A 15,534-nucleotide genomic window follows, 5' to 3' on the forward strand; every position below is an offset into this window, starting at 1 on the left:
CGACTCTCGCGTGGGGCTGACCGAAGAACCAGGGGCTAAATCTCACCAGTGCCACTGCATGTACCAGGAATGAAAATGGAAACATGGAGCAATTGTAATAAATAAGGGACTCAACCTGCTTAAGCAATCCATGTTACAGATGACCGGTGACCGATGACCGGGAACAGAATGAAGTTAAAAAGAAGAGACGAGGTAAAGGAAGGAATTTCTAAGTTTCTACTGTCTTTCTTTTCCTCTTTGGGAATTACATTAGTAATGTGACCTCAAATACCTAGGTATTAATAGGTATTAATAGGTATTTAACGGCATTAGACGATCGATTCCCTTACACCAAGAACATATGCAAGGCTTTGAATGATCTTAACATCAACAACTTAAGGCAAGGCTTTGGATGATCTCCTTACGACAAGAATTCTGAGAGAGTATAAATTCACACCAACTAGCTTAACCCTGAAAACAACCAGCTGTTTAGCTATGTATGTACTCTGCTCTGCGGTTCAACAAATTGAAAGAGTCAAGGAGCTACCGCCTCATGTAATCCGGTAGGCGTATAACTGCAGGATCTTGTAACCATCAGCATTGGTAAATCCCCAACCTTAAAACGAAACTTTCGTACCTCACCAACAAACCATAAGAGGGTACCTACCGATTTGTGACTCCCTCGGATATACGCATAATCTAAATATCATATGTCTTAACTTTTCGCCCTTTTTCATTCCCTCTCTCTTCCTCAGATCATCCATCCATCATCATATCCATACATGATGAAGAAGCTCTTATTCGCCTAAATGTATTGATTATTCTATGTTACTCTTTTCCTCTTTCTCCTTTTAGGCGCGAACCCGATGAAATACATTCATTGCGTTTACCCCTGAATATCTGAAACGTGCTAATAAAAATAAATGTCCGACTATTAAACCAGCCAATGAGACATCAGAACACCGAAATCATCAATTATCCCAAACCGACGCCAAACGAAAAGTAAATTCAAACGAGGGGCTATCTACAAACCCCCATTGGCAGCCTCGCAGGTGATTTGTCGAAGATTCTTTCCCTATCCCGAGTAATCTTATCAAGAATGGGATGGGGGATATATGTCCGTGAACTAAACTAATAAGCTAATAAGATTCTGTAAAGCTTTTGCTTTTCTACCGTGGAGAAACGGGTTTGAAACATTTCCCCTCTACAGGTAATAATTCATCCCGCCGGCTTGGACGATAAGATCTCCAGTGACCAAGTTTCGAGTTAAGTTCCGCATGCAAGTTTTCAACAACCATCACAAACACAGAAAAAACGCCACCATCTGCAAGTAATTAGCTACTGCACAATGCACATCGTCTACCTCATGGCCACACCCAAGAATTTTAAGTCTTACCTTACCTTTCTTACCGTATGGTCTGGTCAAGATTTCGGTGCATCCATATCTCATGCATGGGTATATATGCGTAAAGCCTAGCTAAGTACCTAGGTAGGTAACCATTTCTCCATCTGAAGAGGCCATTTGCCATACCCAGATGTACTGTAACTAGTGGCGGAGTTCCCGTCGTCTTACGAATCTTATTCAGCCCAAGTACTCGCCGACTCGACCCCAATCACAATCTTCCCTCCACTTCTCAGGCTTCTTTTGCGGCATGTCCGCTGGTAGCCTGAATGAAAGGGACGTCCGTCACAGGGAGGATCATCAATATCCTTTGGTTATAGGATTGTGCTTAACATTCCTCCATCATCCGATTTCCTTTCTTGGGGAATCTTACCAAATATGCTAGAAATGGAACATCTTAAAAATAGATTCGTGGATGATCAACCTACACTTAACGAAATGAACACAACGGATATACGAATCGGGTTTCCCTTTCTTGGAAAACGTTCTTTGCTACGCTCTGGCGTATTATGGGAGAAGATCATCACAGTGAGTGCTGTGCCAAGATCGCTCCGGAGAAAGGAGCTTGAAGGGCAAATAACACATTTTCTTTTTCGCCCTTCATTGCTTGATACAGGAGGCTTCTTATTCAGCGGACATGCAATTTAGAGTGGACTATGAAAAGAATGTAATATTTTAGATTGACTTGAAGTTCAAAACTTCAAGAGACTTAGTTAGTTCAATGTTCAAATTGTATGAACGATAGATCTAGCGATCATATCAATATCCAATCTCCAATCTCTCAACAGGCCAACCAGCCAATTCACATCAACTTCGTTCTGCACCTCAAGTAACGCAAATACACACAATACTCGCAGCCTCACATACATACCTCACCATCCTCCAACATCCCCTCTGCCTGATCTCACCCACCCATTAGCCACAGATAACCCCAAACACGACATTTACACAAAAAAGACATTTTATATTCAGACGAGGACCCACCCAAGCAAGCCCTTCCTTCTTCCACCCCGGTTTTACTAATGTATTATGCTACACATATATTCTTTCTTCCTTCCTCCCTACCTCCTCCCTCCTTCCCTCTTCCAAACAAACAACATACCACACCATAAAACAATATATGAACACCCCAGCTCTCCCTCCCCCTCTGCATAAATTTTCTCATCCTGCTTCTCCTCCGGGGCTGATCTATGCATCCATCCATCATATCCCATATTCCATATTCCATATCCCATTTCTCAAACGCCCAGAGAGGCAAGTTTCCAGAAAAAAAGGTAGAAAAAACAAATTCCTTCCCGCCTCACCTGTCATATTTGAATTTATCGTACCATACCATATCATAAACGTTACATCCCGATGGGGTACCATCCTTTGCATTTGCATTTGCCTTTTTCGCAATGAGAAAACAACAAATAGCTACTTACCACATTTACATAAGTTATATCAACTTTCATATACATACCACCAATACCACAATGATAATTCACATCACATCCATCATCTACAAACGCTCATTTGAATTCTGATAAATTGTATTTTTTGACTCCCATCAATTCATTCATTACATCACGATTCATTTAACCCCAACTTAATCTCTATCTGTTCTAGTAAACCACGTCCTCAACTGAACTCAACTCAACTCAACCACTCTACTCATGCAACTCATCCCAAATGACTCTACTAAACAATTCCCATCATCGCTGTATCGGTATATTCTATCGGACATCTGTTTTGTATCCTTCCTAATCATCCTGGGTATCAAACCACAAACCCATTATCAAGATTTGACTATTTTCCCAAATGCGCATCCACGTCCAGCACAAAAGTAAATGAACCAAGTAGAAAAAGAACGTCTCCCGAAGCGATCCAGAAGTATGGTTTTCCTGAGTCCGCCAATCCTGTGAGGCCCTCCAAATGTACCCTTCCCCGATCATATTATTACATTTAGACAGATAAATGCCGCTGTCCGTCCCACCAACCACCCATCGAAAATGTTCCCGAAAAATGACCGCCCGCTCAAGTATCCCATCACTAATTGCCGCGTAAAAGAGAAGAAAATGTTTGCAGTGATAAGCAAAAAGCCCGGGAAATAAAATGAAAACAAAAGTAACGTGGGTATAGACAATTAACAACCTTCCAAAAACGCCGTGAACTATAACCGTATTAATCACAAATCTCACCTCCATTCTTTTTAAAATAATCTGTTACTACAACCCCAGAATCGTGTGGCTGAGCCATAGGACTCAGATGTGGATTCTTAAGAGGCTCAATCCCAGAAATCCTATCTGTTGAAACCGCTCGTTTGCGGTCGCCCGTGTGTCGAACACTTCCCCTAACCCCTTTGACCAATTGATCACTTTCAACTCTATCTTGAATCATTTCATCTAGCATTTTGCTCATCTCATCTACACTCTTTGAATTTTTGAGAGGTGTTGGGGGAAGGACTGTGGGTGGAAGAACCTTCACTGGGCCTCCTAAATATGTGAGGCTAGGATCAAACAATTGGGATTCTCTCGCCGAGACGGGACTTAACGGCAAGCCATGATTCACCCCATGATTGACTCCATGACGAGAATCACGGTCGGCAGTATCTCTTGACCGAGCGGAGCTACGAAGTGCCGATAACATGCGGTCTTTATCATCAAGTCTTGCCCTCAAATCCGCAATTTCGGCATCCTTATCTTTCAAAAGATTGGAAACCCCATGGTCCTCACCAACCATAATACTTGACTTGCTGCCGAATTGTGCAGACGCCCTTGACTGACTAGAGCGGCGTGCTTGTAGGAGTCGCTTCTCTAGAGTCTGGCAGTACCTGGTCTTATCTGCGAGATCGGCTTGTAAAGCTCGATTCTGCGCTGCTAGCGAAGCTGTACCATCACCATATTCACCCGCAGAATCTTCATCTTCCATTGATGTATGGTCACCTGAAGTAGTTCCTGATAATCGTTTCGCACTTCGTCGTCGACCGATGGTAGATACCGAGTTGGCACGCTCTAGAGTGATGGTGGATGGAGTCATGGATGAGCGCACAGACATTGAGGACATGTGGCCATTTGACATACCCATCGAAAATCTAGATCGCATGCTTAAAGACGAATATGTACCATGTGCGTTCACACCAGTGGACTTGGAACTAAGGATCAGTCTATTTAAATGATCGATTCTTTCTTTCAAGGCAGTTCGAGCCAATTGCATCTCTAGCAATTGCTCTTCATGACGTGCCTTTGCTTCCTCCTTTTGAATTTTGTCCTCCTCATATGCTTTAGCTTTGACTTGGTTATCTAATTGCCTCCGTAAGTCCAAGATCTCCATGCGGTATCGTTCTAGTAGAACTCTGGCACCACCATCACCACCTGCACCCATTGCTTCCTCCGCCTTTTTAGCATGACTGACGATATTGGCTGCAGCTCTGGAAGCAAATTTCAAGGTGTTCAAGGTCTCACTGGTGTGGCTATTAGGCCCGGAGGCACTTGCTCCGGATCCAACAGATATTGTACATAGAATGCTGACAAGCGAATCACCGGATAGTGCGCCTTGAAGAAGTCTTGTAAGCTTGCTGTCGCGATATGGCAAATGTTTTCCGTCCTTGTCCATAGGTTTGCCGTCCTTATCTTTGTTGCCCGACAATCGAGCAATGACGGTTCCAAGGGTCAACAAACTTTTATTGATGTGGGAACCTTCAGTACGTCGTTCCTTCGTTTCGGCAGCTCTCTCCGACCCTGCCAAATCAATCAAACTGAGTGTAGAGACACGCACGCCACCGGGAACAAGGCCGCTCCGCTTGTTTTCGTTCATTGCTGTTCCTCCCGGAATACGCTCGCGAGATTCAACCACGATCTGCACGACTGCATGACTTCGAGAACTTCTAGCATTGAACTGTGTACTGGAAGTCCTTCGTGCTTGGTCGCCCCGAAAGATGACACGGAGTAATTGTGTTGGAGATTGCACTATCTCTTCTTTTAGAGGTGTGGCATACACACCCCTCTTGCTATCCTCTCGGAGCTTAATTTCTTCGGTCTGAGCAGCTCCTGGGCCTGTTGCAGGCCCTGTCGAAGCACTCAACAGGTCGTGAATCTTCTCGTTATATATTTCCAGATAGCTAACCCTGAGAAGAAACTCTCGCGATGGAGTTTCACGAATATATGAGAAAATGTCGGTGATAGCAAGTGGTATAACACCAGGCATCTTATCCGTCCCTTGCATGGAGAATGTCTTTCCGGTACCTGTCATACCATATGCAAAAACAGTACCGTGATATCCTTCCATGACTCGCCGTACGAGCCTTTTAGCCGATGCATCGTATACTCTAGCGTTATTATCATTCTGCGAAAAAACATTATCTGTTACTGTGTTAGTGTTAACTTGAAAAATTATCAGACATAGCCTTACCATAGTAATAATCGCCACCTTCCTTCCCGCGGTAGGCAACAAGCGACTTTCTTCCATCTATCAACCATTCTCCGGAAGACTTGCTATTGTCTCCATCACTATTGGCATCTGGGCGTACACGAACGCTGACGATGACATTTCCTTTGCCTTCTCCAAGTTTTGGAGACTGTCTATCGGCATCATCAAGCCCCTCTCGACCTCTGAGCCCATCTCCAAATTCTTCAGTGGTTGTTACAGACGTCGAGTATGAATCCTGGGCAGATGAGCTGCGACTTTGCGGGGGTGACGGTAAGCTTAATAGACCATCTGAACCTCGAGTCCCGGCACCGCTAGATATTGAAATGCTGCTTTCATTCCCGTTGAGTAGGTTTTGGCTCGATCCACTGAATGAGTTATGTGTATTGGGATTTGCCATCGCCATGGGTCTTTTCCGAAGTCTCCCGCCACCAGTGTTGGATGCGCTTATTTCCGTTGATTCCCTCCTACTTGGCTCTCCTGTTGACATCGCGATCCCTGGCGCAACTCCCCCGGACAATGGACTAGGCGGTAAACTTATGGTTCTAACCCCTCCTCGAGGAGGCTGTGGAAATGCGTTGATACTGATCGTTTTCCTTATGCTTTTACCAGCCGCATTAACTCCTGGCGAAGTAGGAAATTTTGAAAGGACAGGACTCCTTAGTGGTTGACTGCTAGATGATTGAAGGCTAGATGACGACGAGTTTCGCAGTCCGCTTCGAGGTGTATCTTGTGCTTCCAGTCCGTCTGTGGGCAATTGCGATGTGCTCATGCTTTTTCGAGTTTTCGGCATAGGCAGAGCTGGTAATGCTGTTGTGGGCGGCCCATATGAAGGCCTAGACCCCCTTGGCAAGGTCGCTGCCATAGCTATCGACTTTGAAGCTGAATTTTCGGTTGGTAATTGGCGCCTGGATTCGAAAATTGAACTTTTGGGTTTTTGCAGATTGGTATTCACGGTTCCATGGAACTCGATTGCGAAAATTATTCAACTCGGGATGATGCTTCAAAGGCCAACTGTGGAGGTACTCAATAACCTCCGCTGCGTTTGCAAGATCTAGACCAAATCTCTATTCGTCCTTTCCGAAGTAGCTGACACCCAGTAGCATGCAGTCTGATATGCGTTAGCAAAGCTTCTGGTGTTTGGACCTGTTTCAACTTGTCAGTGCACCCTTCTTGACATCAGCTCAGGAAATGATAGATCAGATACAATCATGCAAATTGATCTCGAGGACCAAGCTCCGGAGTCGAAAATACGGGGGTGGATAACCTTACGGTTTAAGCTTCCAATGTGAAAACCATGTGTATTTTTCAGATATGAGAATGTATTCTTCGAAAATTCCTCCTCAAGATATGCAGGTTTCCTTTTTCTAGCGATGCCAGGTGTCACAGTTGACAATGTGCAGGAGTAATTATCCGATGATCCCAGTACCGACAGACATTGACAAGTTAAATCTGGTATCGTGTTCATGCATTCATCAGACAAGATCGAATCATTGACTTCTGAGAGAGTTTTTGTGAAATTTCGGTGCCTTCGGACGCAGTGCGAATAACCAGATGAGCCAGTATTACCAAGGTCCTTAATATCAATTGGGTTGATATTTGTGAAAGCAGAAACCTCAATATCTTGTCTTCCTATACAAACGCAATGGACAACTGGAACGAATTTGAAACGAAAGTTTGGAGAGTATTCGAAAAGGATTTTCTGGTTTGTCTTTTTTGATACCAGTCGTATGTTTTTTTTTTGTTTGTGAACAGTGAATCAATTTAGGTCTTTCGAGTCTCGAGGGTGAATTCGGTGATAAATGAAGGGAATTCGTAGCGATGGTGGCACAAAGGCAGGAAGCCGTCACTTGGCGAGTTAGATGGGAGGACAAGTGAGATTGATATGGAACATAAGCAGGGATCGTGATATCGTGGTTCTTTACCCAGTCGTGAGGGATAGTGTGGTGAGAAAATTCTTCGAAGCTTTCAAATGGTGACGCGAAACCGGACGTGTACTAGCAGTGAGGAGTGGGAAGGAAAAAAAGTAAGGAAAGTAAAGCAAGTAGTACTTTTCTATAGCGTTTTAGTTAACACAAGGTAGACCTGCAGCGCGGAATCTTTATTGGAATATACAACAGAGGGGTGATATGAGATAGAAAGAAATCTAGGGATGGAGGAGAGAAAGAGCTTACTGTAAAGTGCGGATATGTCCTGCACCTTTTCGAATCAAATCAACCCAGCCAGACACTACAGTCTATAGCACCCCGGTATCCTTCTCGGCTCGACTCTTTGGGGTTATAGCTGTGCTACAAGGTTGCAAGGGGAAGACGAAATGTACCGTTAGAGTTGAGCAGGGTAAATGATTTGTGAAGATGGTGGGTGGAATTTCCTACCCAACTCGTTTTGGGATATTGGTGGGTCATAGAAAGAGAAAAAAAAGGACGCACATTCAAAAGTACGGAGTAGGTATGGGGTGGTATTATGGGTAGAGTATCATCAATATGCACAGAACGAAAATGCAGAACATACAGAATTTGTATGGTGTTGGGATGGGGATGGGGATTGTCGGTTCTTCACATGTTTCTTCGCATCTTTGCAAAGGAAAATAGAATGAAAAAAAGAGAAAAGACTTGGTGAGTGATAGAATGAATGAATGAATGGATTCGATGATGCTGCACGGAGAAGAATTGTAATACAATACTCCGTAACCTTACCGATAGCAGCACGTACCGTACACGTATAGAGAGTACTGTATGTAGTAGAATAAATTGTACTCGAGAATAGAAAAGTTACTTATTAAGCATGTCTTGTCTCTCTTTTTTGGGGCTTTTTCGCCGCGAATCTTTTTCAGGGGTGGAAATGTGGATATTGTCAAGACCAAGGCTTCCCTACAATCCTCTGTAATAAATACGCAGCTGTGTACAAGCAAGGTAAGAGAGTATGAAACGATGATTACTTTGGGGATAGTGTGGGGCAATCTCTACCCTTCATGGACTTTAGCAATCTAATGGACCTGCCCTAAGAATCCTGTATCCTTATCAAAATTGTCCAAATTTGGGCAGGAACGACTGGAGGAGAACGAGAGACGCAGCAGTGGCCTTGATTGGTGGACCTCTTGTTTGTGCATGGTACTGCTACTCGGGGAACAGACACTAACTCGAGGACAATCGCCAAATATACCGATATAACGATATAACCGTCTTTTGTGGCGAATATTCATAGATACATGATCACAATGTGACTGGGTGACATCTGAAGCTTGATAAATGTTATAGAACAAGGTTGGCTAGCTTTTGAAGCTTATCCTCATTAATGAGATAATTACCTACACAAATATCATACCGTTTTAAACTTTAATCGCCTTTGCCTTTCAGCTCACCCCAGGAAAACTCCTCCAATTTGTATTAAAAAGTTCCTCATAATAAAGATGCTTACTTCGTACAACGATAGATGCATCAGAACATGCCGGCACTTTTCTTGAAGGATTCATCCGTTATCAATGTCTCTGGCACGGGAAAAGCTCATTGGATTTTACATCCAACACAAGACAATATGTGTCTTGATGGCTGACAGCTATCAAACGTGCATTATCCGAAAAGCAAATATTTGAATCGCGGCACGTTTAACTCTGGTATATCGATATCCTTCCCGTGAAGAGCTGTAGCGGAACGACTGGACTCACGAGAGGATTCAAGTAAATTGAGGAGCGGGACGGAAGATGATAAAATGTGTGATATTACACAATTTCCAGACCGTCCAGTGGACTGCAACCCTACCAACATTATCGATCACATCACATCACATCACCCAATTCAGGTACAGACCGTACAGTGTACCATCTTGATATCTCCAGCTATCTGCGGAACGCGCTGAATTGATGATAGGTTCGAACGAATTGTCTGTGGACCGTATGAGGGGCAATATTTAAAAGAACCTCAGGGGTCACAAATGAGCACACCAAATCCTTGCCGCAACTTACAAGGTAAAAGAAGGACTTTTCGATCTTGTCCATTTTCTCTCAAAGCTATGAATGGCTGGCTATCCTGTAATTCCGTCACTCAGGAACCCTTACCTCTCAAAAGGGTTATACTACCGAAGTAATTTATATTTACACAATGATCTGCTGGAGTCAATTTAAACAATACAGTCAATAAATAATACCTCAGTGAGAAGGCACTTACCCAGTTACTCTCTTATGTCATTAATATCCTCTGCGTCCCGAAATAGCCTCTACATTGCGAGCTTACAACAAATTGAACAGGGGCAAAATCGTCTTTCCTGAGCACTGTTCACGAGAAATTTTCCGCTGCTGAACATGCAGTAGTAAACTCCACCTGCACATGGTTGGCGATCTCCGCATGTGATATCGATTTTTATATATTCTATGGAGCTTACCAAGCTTATGCTAGTCTAGACCAAAGTATTGTTTCTCCCTATATACTCCGTATTTGAGGAATCTGGATTTCATCTCACACATCAAACAAACAATGGTAATCGTGAAAGGTGAGGACCAATCCACGATACTCCAGGTAAACTCCAACCTTTCCCATGAACTATTTATAATGTCCGGACGCCTCTTCCGATGCTCCTGGTATCAAAGACTTCAACCAACCCCGCGCCGACACACTCTGCCAATATCCATTCAAATGAGATCCCATAATACTGCTTCCATTTTCTAATTTTGCCGGGAAGAACGCCAGAAAACTCTCCTCTATTCCTCTTTGCCGCACTCACACCATCATCTGTTTCAATCCCTCCATTCCACCGCTCCCGCAGAAGAGATTCGGGTGCTTCACGATACTTCGATTTCGACAGCAAGGATACGAGATGAAGGCGGGCACTACTCAACAACTTTAGAAATTTTCCCGTCGCAGGAAGGGAAAGAGAAAAATCTCCCTTCCCGGTTAATCGAGCACCGCCTCCACTACCTCCAGAAGCATGAACAGCTCCTTCGCCACCGACAGCGGCTAGAGAGCCGGACGCTGCCCTTGAGATACTGTTCAGCGAAGTCAGGGTCCCTTTTGAACCATCGCCAGGTCTCGAGAAGTGATCTGTGGCTGTGTAATTGGTCGTTGACGAGGTAAGAAAGCCAGCATGCATGTATGCCTGAGAACCTTCCTCTGTGAATAGAGTCCTAGAGAACTTCAACGCCGTGGGATTCTCTCGCAGTAACGTTTTCAATTCTTCCTTTAAAGAAGCCTCTAAGTTGCTCCTGTCTATCATATTTTCTAAATCCTTCACCAATATTAAAACCTCCCCTAGACCTCCTCTCCCATCAACGACCACTTTTCTTATCGCCCCTTCCTGTATTAATTCTACGACCTCTCGTTCAACCGCGCTTGGAGAGTGTAACAAAGCTTGAACATGTGAGACAGTAACAATGGGTGGCAATGAATCTCGATAGTTGAGAACCTCTGTGATTCTCGTCGAATTCATCCCGCTTTTCTGCCCCGGTATACTGTTCCACATCCTTCCCCTTATATACTGAATAGCTTGCGCAACATCCCGTAAAGTGAGATCGGTTGCAAGAGCTTCGACCAAACCTATATCATCAAGCTTATCATTTAAGAAGTCCTCCTCCTCCTCCTCATCAGACTCTGCTTTTGATTTCGATCGCTGTATATGTTTTCGTTTAGGCAGAGAAGAGAAAGGGGAGGATGAAGCTCGCTTCAATGAAGGGGTAGACTTTTTGATTCTACTAGAAAGTGCAGCGGAGCGATACAAACTCATAATTACAGACAAAACCACAATGTTGTTGTAAGGTTGACAAGGGAGTCAAATTTAATACCACGCTTCATCTTTAACTGTTGCAATTGGATTGTCTCCTGCTTATCCTTATCGGTTATCCTTGCACGCTAGTCATCGGGATAAAACATTGACCGACATGGATGACTAATAATGTAGATCCCTCAAATGGCTCCAAAAGTATAGATGGGACTTCGAAAGTTCATTATCTTTTTGTGAGTCAACAACAAAGATATCTGGGTGTTTCTTCCATTTTTTATACATATTTTAAAGCTAAAACCAACCTGGAAATACCTTCAAGCCCCTTTCAAACTTGGTTATACTCTATTTATTCATTTGAAGCATAGCCTTCTAGTTCCTTGTGTACCACGCCCCTCCCAACAAAATATACCAACATTCAAACGCACCTTATTTCTCACGAGATGTCTCCAACAGTTATTCTGATTAGGCATGCCCAAGCTCTTCATAGTTAGTTGATAAGATGCACTTACAATAAATACGGGTTTTGACTAACGTTGCACAAGATGTGTCTCATAAGTCACCCTGCAATATCCTTTGTGATTTGAGCTGATCTTTCAGGGCACGCAATTATGAGCTACATGATCCGGCATTGACCGACCTTGGCTTCGGAACACAGTGCGATGAGTTGGCGAGATTTCTCGAGAATGATGATCCACTTGCCCAAGAAATCGATCTCATTGTGGTGAGCCCGATGAGACGAACCTTGCAAACAGCGCAGCAAGGCCTGGGATGGTTGATGAAGCGTGGTGTCCCCGTTATACTTCGACCAGAATGGCAGGAAAACTCAGACAAGCCATGTGATACAGGAACGCCCATTGAACTTATGGAGAAGGAGTGGCCACAATTTGACTGGTCAGGTGTCGATCCACTCTTTCCAGCGAAGTCTGGTCTCTATGAGTTTTCAAAGAAGGCCTTGACTGAGCGAGGAATCGCAGCTAGAAAGTGGTTACAGCAACGCCCAGAGAAAGTCATCGCTGTGGTCTCTCATTCAGCATTCCTTAGGACTTGCATCAGCTACAGACATTATGCGAATGCGGACTATAGAATTTTTGATTTTGCTGATGAAGATGGACAAGGAAATGCTGAGCTCGTGGAACAGGAGGTGACTCAATCAAGGGGCGGAGGCTTAGGGAAGAGTCCAAAGGGGGTTTTTGGAATGACCGTTGATGATTACCCTAACGAGATCGAAAAGAGCATTGGTGAGGCAACAAATGAGCTTCCAAACTAGCTCGTATTTTCCGATGCGCAAGCTTAAGCGAGAGCGCGTTCTTCATTGCTGAGATGGCATTGAAGAGCAAGCGCCTCAAACACCCTCCTGCGTATCTAGACTTTTGAAAATATATGTTCTTCCATGATATTGGGCTCAAGCAAATTTCTCGTCTGATTTCGATTTTTCAACCTACCATTACCTCCTCCAGTGTGTTTCAATAGTCCGGACTGAGGTCGAATAATGAAGGGCTTTTTAAAAACTCACATAATTTTGAGTGTTGAAGTCACTAATTCGTTTTGGGCATCGAAAAGAATTTCAAACATTCAATCAATTTGAAATAGTACCCCCATCAAAATAGTTGAAGTATTTTCAAAGATTCGGACTGCGGTCTAGAACATTGGAGACACTGCTAGCATTACAACGTTCCGACCATCTTGAACGGGAAAATATATTCAGCGCATTCTCAAATCATCTCTTTGAACCTTTCCTCATACTTAAGCTAAGGTACCGATGTCTGATGTTCCTCCCCATGATCTCTCTTTTTTTCACTTTTTGGCACTCCCTCCTGCTTTCCCACGCTGCTCACTTCCACTTCAGGCCATCTTTCAATCGTCGATAGCAGTTCAGATATTGAGACGCTCTTTGGAAGAAGTACATACTCCTAGGGATCCAGACCGTGGAGGAATTTTGCTCTCGCCCACAACAATTCAAATACCTGAACCCTCGGCCCGAGGAAATTTTCTCCCTGGAGTGTCTTTTTATGTCCCCGTGCCAACTAGCCATCAAAGATTACAACTACTAGAAACATAAGACCCGGACATATGCAAACAACTACGCAAAGATAGAGCTTTGGAAAACATCGGCGACATACGTCATGCGATATCACTGTATAAGCAAGGCAATCATCTCGGAAGATTCCTTTGCTTAGAAAGATTAATTAGAATAGACATGAAACCCCACGAAAACTATGCTCTTGTAATGCTGGATATAGTGAACGGTGAAAAACTATGTCATTTCTAAAACAGAAACAGGTTTTCTACTATGATTCATGTGGCTGGCACCTGTGGACGTAGAAAAAGGAAGATAGATGATCTGGAACGATCGATGACATGAATGATCCATTTGCATACCTACGTTCGATTAACGGTGGCCAGAGGTGGAACCAAACAAGTCGGGCTTTATCCAAACGGCCGTTGGACAACTCGCCATCTTACTGGATCTCTTTTAGGCGACGTTGTGTCATACCCTCCCAAGGTAAAGTCTAAGCCTAAGGCAATAATCCACAGAAAAGTCGCTCAATTGGCTAACATTGTCAGCCGTGGCTGAAGCTCAATTGTCATGACCACGCCAAGGAAAGACCAATGGTTATCATCTAGTGGCTTGTTTGTGTGAAATTGCCTCTCAAAAAAATCGATGGAGCTGGGATGAACAAGGATATTGTGGCACGAAAAGGAAGGAAACACGAATTTGTGAATGATGAGAGTAAAACACAAATGATGTAGTGCGGTCACGAAAGGGAGTACTACTCAGTACCTAGTTGGAGTTCACTTTGCCCGCACGTGCATATCAGTGTGTGTCCAAGGACCTAGGTAGTGCCCGCACCTTGATAAGAGACGATAAAAATGAAGAAACGGAACTCTTGTGGCTGAGGTAGCCAAAAAAGGAACGAATAATAGAGCAAAAAAAAATCAAGAGCCCCCAAACCAGATCGCCGTATCTCCCGAGATTGAAAACAATCTTAGCTGTAAGATCACCGAGCAGCTGATGAACGAAATGTTGATAAGTAAGACTTACTTACCTACTAGCGGAAACAAACGGTAACCTTACCTAAGGAAAGATTAAACGGTAAGCGTGAGCGGATCTAACAGCTAAAACTAGGTAGGTACCTGAGAGCACCAGAGTGGCTGTTGGTGCTTCTTTGCTTTGCCCATATTAGCCAACGACCGACTTCGGTCTGCTTACTTCAGTAAAATGATAGAACCACGAATTCGAACTAATTATTGATTAATATATGGTAGATATGAATGCATTGCACGTCAGACCGGATACTAGGTAGACGCTAGAATCTATTAGGAACCAAGATTTCATAGCCACAAGAGGGAGCAGAAGAAATCCGCCTTGGGAACGTTTTATTAGAACCTTGGAATATGAACCTAATTGAGTAGTGAGAATTGAGAGAACCGTGATATGTCTAGTACCCAGGACCTCTAGATCTAGATATTGGCTCTGAGCTGTATGGATGTAGAAGTACCTGGATGTAACAACGGCACTTCTCCATATGAAATGTGAGGGAGTAAATCCCAATTCGCAAAGTTCTTCCTCTTTTAACTATTGATATATTTTAAAAATCAATAAAATAAATTAGTGAATAGATAAATAATATAAATAATATAATATAAAACTAAAATGAAAATAAAACTATAAGTTCATCAATCTATATGCTTTCTCCTTACCACTTGAAGTCAGCATCAGCAAGAGAGGAAAGAAAAAAAAGAAGTCAAGGCAAGAATAAGCTAAGCCTTGAAAGAGACCTGATCGCAAAAGAGTGGCGCTAACCTTAGAAGTCTGTCTCCATTGAGGCGCAATCAACCTTCAGCTTCATTTTCTGCTCGTACTTACAACTTTTATCTATTCTTGTCCATCCATCGGATTTATTGCATTGTATGGGAGAAGGCTCGTTACTCGTACTGACCTACAGTCTGTTTTTCCGCAATTCGACAAATCTCTGCGTTTCTCAGCCTTTGGAATTAAGAATCATTTATTTACCTTTGTTTATTTGAATGTTATCCGA

The 15,534-nt window shown here is 43.4% G+C and overlaps 4 protein-coding genes across 4 annotated transcripts; 1 reads left to right on the forward strand and 3 right to left on the reverse strand.

The window, feature by feature from the left end:
* Positions 1-2,005: 2,005 nt before the first annotated feature.
* On the reverse strand, positions 2,006-2,585 carry SS1G_04798 (predicted protein; the record flags this gene model as incomplete). Its single annotated transcript, XM_001594940.1, has 3 exons — positions 2,006-2,035; positions 2,253-2,279; positions 2,484-2,585. The coding sequence occupies 3 exons, from the start codon at positions 2,583-2,585 to the stop codon at positions 2,006-2,008; spliced, it is 159 nt and encodes a 52-aa protein (XP_001594990.1).
* Positions 2,586-3,544: 959 nt separating this feature from the next.
* Positions 3,545-6,557, reverse strand: SS1G_04799 (hypothetical protein; the record flags this gene model as incomplete). Its single annotated transcript, XM_001594941.1, has 2 exons — positions 3,545-5,721; positions 5,771-6,557. The coding sequence occupies 2 exons, from the start codon at positions 6,555-6,557 to the stop codon at positions 3,545-3,547; spliced, it is 2,964 nt and encodes a 987-aa protein (XP_001594991.1).
* A 3,767-nt stretch (positions 6,558-10,324) lies between these two features.
* Positions 10,325-11,497, reverse strand: SS1G_04800 (hypothetical protein; the record flags this gene model as incomplete). Its single annotated transcript, XM_001594942.1, has 1 exon — positions 10,325-11,497. The coding sequence occupies one exon, from the start codon at positions 11,495-11,497 to the stop codon at positions 10,325-10,327; it is 1,173 nt and encodes a 390-aa protein (XP_001594992.1).
* A 465-nt stretch (positions 11,498-11,962) lies between these two features.
* SS1G_04801 (hypothetical protein) lies at positions 11,963-12,761 on the forward strand (the record flags this gene model as incomplete). Its single annotated transcript, XM_001594943.1, has 2 exons — positions 11,963-11,980; positions 12,150-12,761. The coding sequence occupies 2 exons, from the start codon at positions 11,963-11,965 to the stop codon at positions 12,759-12,761; spliced, it is 630 nt and encodes a 209-aa protein (XP_001594993.1).
* Positions 12,762-15,534: the final 2,773 nt, after the last annotated feature.

The sequence above is a fragment of the Sclerotinia sclerotiorum genome, genomic scaffold (genome assembly GCF_000146945.2).
Source record: "Sclerotinia sclerotiorum 1980 UF-70 scaffold_5 genomic scaffold, whole genome shotgun sequence".
Taxonomy (NCBI): domain Eukaryota; kingdom Fungi; phylum Ascomycota; class Leotiomycetes; order Helotiales; family Sclerotiniaceae; genus Sclerotinia; species Sclerotinia sclerotiorum.